Genomic DNA, 9,193 nt, shown 5'->3' with positions numbered 1-9,193 from the left:
AGGAATCGAGGTGAGATGGGTGCAGGGGAAGTGAAAGGGAGGTGAGGAGCCCTGTGGGCTACGGAACACTGATAAACACAAACCAGTGAGGTCCGAGAGGACCCACACGCTGTTTATTTGAAGAGCGGATTAGGAGTTAGCACGCAGAAAAGCATGGCGGGCAGAAGGGCAGTCTGAGAGGAGGCATGGAATTCCAATAATATCTTTGGGGAAACACACGCATTTCAGTCTGGTTGGAGCAAAGGGTTTGGGACTAAGTCAGAGAGATTGACGAGGGCCAGATCATGACGAGCCTTGATACCAAAATACTCTAAAAACTACGAGAGTCCATTAAAATTTTAAGTTGGAAGCCTTGTGGCTTTCAGTCATCATTCCTTTCTTACGCATTTCCTGAGGACCCCGCATGCTTGGCCTCGGGATACAGTGGCCGCAGGACCTCTGCGAGCTGCTCACGGCCAGCAGGGAAAGCCGCCATGAAGCCTGTGCTGAAGCCTGCAGAGAAGACGTGGGCATTGGAGAGCCCTAACCTAGTGCAGGAGTCAGAGCTTCTCTGAGGAAGGATGTTCACACTGACAGCAGAGAATGAGGGGACGTTAATGGGGGAAAGGTGCGAGCTGGGAGGACAGGGAGGAGAGGGTACAGGCAGAGGAAACTGCGCAGTGGCCCTGAGACTGGGGTGTGGAGAGAGGAAGGAGGGAAGGCTGGAGAGGGTTGGGCGCAGGGAGTGAGAGAATGTGGCCAAGGCAGGGGCTGTAGGGTGTGGTCGGCCTTGTTAAGGAGCCTGGGCCACGTCACAGCAGCATTGGACCGGTCCAGATGGTGCTCTGTTTAGAGCAGATGGGACAGGTGCTCACTTTGGTTCAATCCCAGCCAAGGACACGGTCACGGAGCAGAGCGGTGGTGGCATGGAGGAGCGTGAAGGAGCGTGACTCACACTCTCTCTCTCTCTCAAATATTTTTATTGATTTCTGAGAGGAAGGGAGAAGGAGAGAGACAGAAACATCAATGATGAGAGAGAATCATTGATCAGCTGCCTCCTGCACACCCCCTACTGGGATTGAGCCTGCAACCTGGACATGTGCCTGACTGGGAATCGAACCGTGACCTCCTGGTTCGTAGGTTGACGCTCCAGCTCTGAGTCATGCCAGCGGGCAGAGCCTGAGTTATTCTCACCCTTCATCCAGCACATTCCTGCCGAGCACCTGCAAGCACCGCACAGACACTGAGGACACGCACAGGAGGACCCTGCCCTCGTGAGCGACAGCCTAGGGGGGAGGGAGACACCGAACAGATGTTTGCATTAATGCTTGTGGGTTCTGAAGAAAGCAGAGAGAGAAGTGTCTGACTCTGTCTTCCTTGGGCCCCATTAGGACAGTCTCTTTGGGATTAGGACATAGTTTCTCCGCCTCTGATATGAAATGATCTCCAAGATATACAGTTCAGAAAAAAAAAGGCAGAATGGTACAGACCAGTGTGGGCAGAATGCTACCATTTTCAGCTGCAAAAAAGAAGGGTCTTACCCTTTGAGGCCGCATGGAGGGGCCTGGAGAGCATGATGCTGAGTGAAGTAAGCCCATCAGAGAAGGACAAGGGTCACATGATCTCACTCACATGTGGAATCTAAGGAACAGAATAGCTCCAGAGGCGTGGGTGCATGGAGCAGACTCACAGATCTCAGAGGAAAGGGGGAGGGAACAGTGGTCAGAGATTAACGTAAGAACTTATATGCGTATTTGCACGGTCTGTGGACACAGACAATAGTGCAGTGAAGATCGTTGGCGAGGAGGGAGCCAGATGGAAAGGGCAATGGGGGCATCGCAACACCCTCAACAATAAAGATTTTAAAATTTTAACATTGAAAGGGAAAGCATATATACGTCTACTTGCACATGTGTGAGCTGTCTCCAAAAGGAAACTTCTTAGAAGCTGCTCACAGTGACTGAATGCATTGTTTATTTAATAACAATGAGATTGTTGGGCTTGGCAGCAGGGAGGGAGGAGAAGAGAGATTCCTGATAACACATCTTGCCTGGCTGACCCGTGCTGTACCTGCACCCACCCCTGTGGGGCCCCGCGGACTGAGGAGGCTTGCTGTGCAAAGGCAGCCAACGCAAGGAGCAGAACCAGTGCTGGCCCATTAGGAAGAGAGCGTGCTCTGCCTCCTGCTGGAATGGGTGTTTCCACTGGGGGTCAGAGGAGGAGTTTCAAATGCAGCTCCCTGAGCAGAACTTTCTTTCAAATCTTTAAAAAGCATCATCAGAGCTCCCCTGTCAGCGTGAGGAGAATGGGGGCGGGGTATGAAGACCTCTGTTCACTGAAGAGGAAAACAGCGTCTAGAGCAGTGGTTCCCAACCTTCTTTGGCCATGCCCCACCTGAGCATCTCCAGAACCTGATGCCCCCTGGTTATATAGAATAGAGGCCTGGTGCACGGGTGGGGGCCGACTGGTTTGCCCTGAAAGGTGTCCTGGATCCGGGTGTGAATTCTCATCATTCAAAAAGTGAACTATTCATGTGGAGGAAGCCTAAATGGCCATGAACTTGGTCTAAACAAGCTTCCAAAGAACATGGCATCCATGAAAGAGAAAAATAAAAGAATGAAAGGACAGGTGAAGTAGTGAGGAAGAAATCACTAAGAAATTGTTTTTAAAAATCCTATCTAATAAAAGGGTAACATGCAAATTAACCATCACTCGATCCCAAAGGTGCGGCACCCATAGCCACAAGATAGCGGTGCCCAGTCCTCTCAGCCCCACTGGAGTCCCCCAGTCCCAGGGGGGCAGCCGCTGAGAATGGGTAGTGTGAGCAGCCTGGCAGAATGCTTGCTTCGCCACCAAAGCGATGAGGCAAGTGTTCCACCAGCTGCAGATGGGCCTCTGGGCCATGGAGAGCCTCTGGGCAGCAGGTGTGGAGTGGCCAGGCCCCACAGAGAGCTACTGGCACATGGATTCTTGCGCAGGGCTACTAGTAATAATAGTAATATGAAGTGATAGGAAAAAATAGCAAATAAAGTTTCAAAACATATAATAGAGAACTGAAATGCATAAGTAGGTGACAATATACATTTATATACTGTACTAGAGGCCGGGTGCACAAAAATTTGTGCACTCGGCAAGGGGGGGGGTCCCTCAGCCCAGCCCATGCCCTCTCGCAGTCTGGGACCCCTCAGAGGATGTCCACCTGCTGGTTTAGGCCCACTCCCCGGGGTACTGGGCCCAAGCAGTCAGACATCCCTCTGGTAGCCCGGCAGCCCTCGGGGGATGTCCACTTACCAGCAGGGAGCAGACATAAGCTGCAGTCGGATATCCTTAGCACTGCTGAGGAGGCAGGAGAGGCTCCTGCCACCACCGCTGTGCTGGCAGCCATCAGCCTAGCTTGTGGCTGAGCAGAGCTCCCCCTGTGGGAGCACACTGACCACCAGGGGGCAGCTCCTGCATTGAGCATCTGCCCCCGTCAGTGTGTCTCATAGTGACCAGTCATTCCCAGTTGTTCTGCTGTTAGGGTCAATTTGCATATTACCCTTTTATTATATAGAATAGAGGCCTGGTGCACGGGTGGGGACCGACTGGTTTGCCCTGAAAGGTGTCCTGGATCAGGGTGGGGGTCCCACTGGGGTGCCTGGCCAGCCTGGGTGAGGGGCTGATGGCTGTTTTCAGACTGACCAAGCCCCCCAGTAACTGAAGCTCCCAGCCTTTCCTTTTGTTTTTTATTCACTCCAGCTCTGTGGCCATGGTTGATGGGAAGCAGGTATCTGGGGTTTATTTACCTTCTATAATTGAAACTTTGTTGCCTTGAGAGGAGCCAGCAGCCAGCCGGGAAGCTTGGCTTCCTCCATCACTGGGGCAACCAAGCCTCCTGCTTGCGCCAGCTCTGTGGCTGCCAGCTGCCATCTTGGTTGGGTTAATTTGCATACAGTCACTCTGATTGGCTGGTGGGCATGGCCAGACCCAGCTGGCCCCACCCCTGTCAGCCCTGCTGGGCAGGGGGCACAGCCTCAGGTCCCCTGGCCTGGGGGGAGGGTGCGGCCTGAGGTCCCCTGTCAAGCCCCGCCAGGCAGGGGGTGCAGTCTCAGGTCCTGCTGATCGCTCATTACAGCTTGTTATGGGAACTCCACCTCCACTGTGGGTATAGCCATCTTGTGATGACATGATGGTGTGAGGCTTAATTTGCATATTACCTCTTTATTATATAGGATATGAGGCCCCTTAGAACCATTAGAAATGCAAAAAATTCACTGTTAATAACTCATTCTAGAAATGCCCCCCTTAAAAGTCAAATGGCCCCATGTGGGGCATGTGCCCCATGCTGGGACCCACTAGGCTAGAGACATGACAGCTGCCAGCTCCCTCAGGAAGGAAGGGCTGACGCATAACTAGGCTCACTCTCTGCCAGGTGCTGAGTTGGGAGTTTCATGGACATGATCACACTAAATGTTAATGGAAAGAAACTGTGAGGGAGGGTTGCTGCTGCCACCAATTCCTAGTGGGTTAAGTAACTGGCCCAGAGTCACACGGACAGTCGATGGAGGAGCCAGGTCTTCTCCCGCATCTGCTGGGCTCCAAAGCCCATTCTACCGATTCCATCCTGTTCCAGGTGCTGGGAGAGCCGTGTGGGGGGAGGGCTCCTGAGTTGTGTGGGAGGGTAGACTATATCTTTCGTCCCTGCCAAAGCCCAGCACTGGTGATGCTGTGAGTCTCCAGGGCAAAATTAAAAGGTTCAGAGACCAAAGTCCAGCTCCTCCGGTGACCTCTGGAGGGTCCACACTGGGCAGCCTGAGGCAGGCGGTGAGGCCCCTGAGCAGAAGCATGAAGCAGTGGGGCCGATGGGGGTGCCCTCCATTGTGAGCCTCGAGCACAGCTGGGGTCCGGTGGTGCCCAGGAAGCTTCCGGGCTCACACCGCAGGTGGGCAGGGTCCCTGAAATGGGACAGAATGTGGGTTTGGACTGGGAAATGGGCAAGAAAGCAAAGACCTGGTCTCTGCAACCTGGACCCCAGCATGCTGGGGGAGCACCGGGTGGGAGCAGGGAAGGACATGGACATTTACACGCTTGTGTCGCCTTTCAGGTCTCTCCTTCCGGGTCTCTGGGCCCCCTCTCCATCCCTCCCGTCCACAGCACCATGCCTGGAACAGGTGAGCTCTGAAATGCAGCTTCTGAGTGGCGCCAGAATTCCTCTAAATAACGCCATGTTAGCACCGAAAGGCACTGGCCCAAGTCAGAACTCCTAAGGGATGCAGCCTAGGCGGAGGGGGGCCCTCACCAGGTAAGCTGGTGGGACGCTGAGCTCATGCTGTTTTGCTCGCAGTGCTTCTCAGCACTCGTGTGCATCGTACATTCCTACCGGAGCCGTGTGGGAAGCTGGAGGCAGGCAGGGTTTTCCAAACCAACGCTCCACAGAGCCTGCTTTTCAGCAAGTGCCTGTAGCGTTTCAGAAAGCGAAGTAGGGTGGCCATGGGTCGGGATGCGCCATAACTATCAACAGTGCTTCTTGCCACTCTTCAAAGCCCTCGTTTGGGTGGTGAGATATGTGTCACCTCATCCATGGGATGCTGTTTGGAAAACTCAAATGCAAGAGCCCAGTTTAACCCAAATCTGCCATTGGACGGAGGACACAGGAGTGTGAGGGCCGCCAGGCCAGTCGCCCACCACAGGGACTGCCTGCTCCCCTCTCTCCCTGTTGGGCTTTTCTCAAAGACCATGGACCTTTTGTTTATGGCGATGGGAGCACCGGAGGCTGGCGATCTCAGACTGGGCTCTCGGCTCTCTTCCTCCCCTGCTCCCTGCTTCCCTCCCCCTCCTCTTCCTTCCTGTAGGTTCCTGTTCTTTCCCTCTCACCTCTGGTGCTGGGGCAGCCATGTCCCCCGCCCCAGGCTTTCCCTGCATGGGGATGGCTCTGGCCTCCGCCCTGCTTGTGTCCATGAGTCTAGGACGTACAGAACCAGCCGTGCATGCGACTCCTCAGGGCCTGGTTTGAGGAGAGCACTGGCAGGGACCTCCCGGGTCTGGGCGCTCATGCCAAGATGGCAGGGCTGGGTGGATGCACGGGGCAGGGAGAGGGTGAGAGCCCTTCGGGGTCCCCGCAGGACCAGCCACATCACCCCCTGTGTTTGTCTCTCCTCATCCTCAGTGACCTCGTCCTGTTCCCCAGGGAGCAGCAGCAGGCCCTCCTCGCCCAGCGCAGGCCTCCCCACTTCTTCTCAACACAACACCAAGACAGTGGCCAACTCCTCCAGCCTTGGCGCTTCAGGGTAAGGCCGGCATGCGGCTGGGCCAGGAGCATGTGAGGGGTGCGGTCAGAGCCTTGGAAAAGAATGTGATCACGGGTCAGACGGGGGATAGGATGGCGGGAGGGGCCAGAGCGCAGAGCCCCACTGGGCCTGGCCCAAGGGAGCAGGGTCCTAAGAGGGGCTCAGCTGCTGAGCATTCTGGGCAGGAGCTCCCCTCCCTCCGCCCTGGGAAGGGAGGCAGTTCCAGACCTCCTGTCGGAAGGCCAGGCCCTCCCTTGCGTAGGAGTTCCCACTTCTTGCCAGTAGCCCGAGTTTCCCACGTGGCTGACACAGCGAGAGCCTAAAGTTAGGGTGCACGTGAGGGAAATAGCCTCTTGGGTCAAAGAATCTCTTCTGAAGAGTGTTCTTAGAGCCGGGGGGGGGGGTGTCCCTGACCCAGAACCCAGGAGACAGTGGGAGGTGAGAGGGCAGAGGCCTGGCTGTGCAAAGAGATGAACCCCAGGTTCAAGATCCGCAGCTCAGGAAGGTGGCCAGCTCTCACCGGCCAATGACTGCACTGCAGCCACCTAAAAAGTGAGAGAACCCTAAAGTCCACCTGGAAAATGGTTGTGAGACCCAGTTCCTACACCACCAAGCTTGTCCTTGTGGGGCGGTGGCTGTGGGCTAGTGCATGCACTGTCAGCTCCAGGACCCCGGCCCCCAGCAGGAAGCCCAGCCCACCTTCCCACCATCCCACCATCCCACCATCCCACCATCCCACTGACCCACCGTCCCGCCTTCCCGCCTTCCTACCCTGCTGCTGGCACTGGGCTTGCTCTCTCCCCCCAGGCCCTGGTACCGATGGAATCACCCCACCTACCTGCACTGAGCAGCGGCTCCGCCCCCCAGATGCTCCCAAGCGAGCGGAAGGCACCACCACCACGAGCCTGAGCTTGCCTTCTCCAGACAAGGCCTCGGAGGCCTAAACCGCGATTGGCTCGCGTGGGGCCCCCATGCCCTGGAAACATGTCCGTCCCGGAGCTGGCCTTCCTGCCCGGCCCGTCGCTAGTTCTGTTTCAGGCAGCATCGCTGCCCAGGCCTTTCCGGGAAAGGACATCTCGCCTTTGATCTCTGCCTCTTCCGGGGACAGCACGCTGGGTGCCAGCCAGCAGGGCTCCAGCTCTGGGGACAGCCCAGCCACGCTGGGTGCCAGCCAGCAGGGTGACAGCTCTGGGGACAGCCACGCTGGGTGCCAGCCAGCAGGGTGACAGCTCTGGGGACAGCCACGCTGGGTGCCAGCCAGCAGGGTGACAGCTCTGGGGACAGCCACGCTGGGTGCCAGCCAGCAGGGTGACAGCTCTGGGGACAGCCACGATGGGTGCCAGCCAGCAGGGTGCCTGCTCTGAGCTCCTTCTGAAACCCAGGAGGAGCTGTGAATCTGCCGCCTCTGGCAAAGCCTCACCGTTTCCTCTGCTCAGCAGCTTTTTCTGACTGAATCTTCTTTCACCCGGTGTTCTCCGTGGCCCTGCCCCCTTGCATAGGACCAAACCCACTCATGCTTTTGTTCTCGAAGTTCCCTCCTCTTTAGAGAAGGACAAGTCCCTCCGTCGGGGCATTTCTCTGCTCCCCGAGGCTCCCTGCCAGCTACACCTGTCACCAAGCCAGGAGCTTGTCCCTCTCACCTGCCCTCAGCTCAGCCTCCCTCCGTCTCCCGGCTGCAGAAGGAAGAACAATGATGCTATCAAAATGCCTGTATAGAGCCTTCTCCTGGTTTTTTTTTTGTTGTTGTTTTTTTCATTATATTCTCTCCTTACTGCGGAATTTTCCAGCAAAATGTTTAACTCAGGTGTGAATTTCAAACGTATCTCTGTAGTATTTTATCATCTTTTAAGAAAAAAGGAAGAAAATGAAAAGAAAAAACACCAGCGTGTGAAATACTGTGCTAAGTCCCACAAGAGTTCCCACGTGGGCTGGGAATTCTTGTTAACGTCATGGCAACACCCCTGCCCTCTCCTCTTTGGGCCACTGTGCAGAGATGTCACAGGAAGCCATCCTAGAAATAGAAACTTAAAAATAAAATCTGCATACCCAACGAAGTGTGGAGATTCGGAAGAGTCTCACTGTCCCACGTGAATTTGTATAGTGATGACATAAACGATTCCACAGCTGATCAAACCAGGTTGAGATGATTGTTCCGTGGCTTTTGTTGTGGGTGGATGTGCGTGCCTGTGATGAAGGGGATGGGGAAAATGTCTCAGATCAATACATTAAGCCGATTACTCCCCAGACTAAAGCTGCAGATGCCATACATTCACGCGGGGCTCTAACGCATTGAGAGTTCTTACTTTTTGACGGAACTGCTTGGAAGGCAGAGGAGGCGAGAGATTGGTTTCCTCGCTTTGTGAGTGGGAGCATGGGAACACTCACGGCCCAGCCCTTTGGAGACATAGCTGGGATGAACAGCTCATACCTCAGACATCCTGAAGGCTCATCGTTCCTAATTCATCATGGAAAGCAATAGATAGTTGAGGCGAATAGTAATTTACTAACCCTATGCATTTGGCTTTGCCATGTGCTGTAGCTTTGGTGAGGGCGTGAGAGGCATGGAAACTGTCCCCTGGTTTTCTTAGGTTATAAATACCTAAATGGTCACCATTCCTGAGGTAGGCACTGACCTGTGGGACGGGGGAGGGGGTACTAAGATTAGGATTCGACATTTGTTGCAAATAATAATATCCAAGTGGAAAGTATATACATAAATGATTAAGTGTTAACTGCTCTTTCTTAAAAGATATATAATTTTTTATTGATTCCACAGAGGAAGGGAGAGGGAGAGACAGAAACATCAATGATGAGAATCATTGATCGGCTGCCTCCTGCACGCCCCACACTGGGGATCCAGCCCACAACCCAGGCATGTGCCCTTGGTTGGAATTGAACCCAGGACCCTTCAGTCTGCAGGCTGAAATTCTATCCATTGAGCCAAACCA

General features: G+C 54.7%; 1 protein-coding gene across 4 annotated transcripts in view; it reads left to right on the top strand.

Moving 5' to 3' along the window:
- The window catches only part of POU2F3 (POU class 2 homeobox 3), a 90,082-nt gene extending 81,787 nt beyond the window's left edge, over positions 1 to 8,295 (top strand). For 3 of the 4 annotated variants that reach the window (XM_015560645.1, XM_015560646.1, XM_006758720.2), the window contains 3 exons: positions 5,063 to 5,129; positions 6,125 to 6,245; positions 7,053 to 8,295. In XM_015560645.1, the coding sequence (XP_015416131.1) occupies positions 5,063 to 5,129; positions 6,125 to 6,245; positions 7,053 to 7,092 (228 nt within the window). In that variant the 3' untranslated portion in view covers positions 7,093 to 8,295. Of the gene's footprint in view, positions 1 to 5,062; positions 5,130 to 6,124; positions 6,246 to 7,052 lie in introns of those variants that run through there. The other variant, XM_015560647.1, reaches the window with a different exon arrangement.
- Positions 8,296 to 9,193: the final 898 nt, after the last annotated feature.

The sequence above is a fragment of the Myotis davidii genome, unplaced genomic scaffold (genome assembly GCF_000327345.1).
Source record: "Myotis davidii unplaced genomic scaffold, ASM32734v1 scaffold355, whole genome shotgun sequence".
Taxonomy (NCBI): domain Eukaryota; kingdom Metazoa; phylum Chordata; class Mammalia; order Chiroptera; family Vespertilionidae; genus Myotis; species Myotis davidii.
The sequence above is the reverse complement of the archived record's forward strand: the minus strand, read 5'-3'. Positions and strand labels throughout refer to the sequence as shown.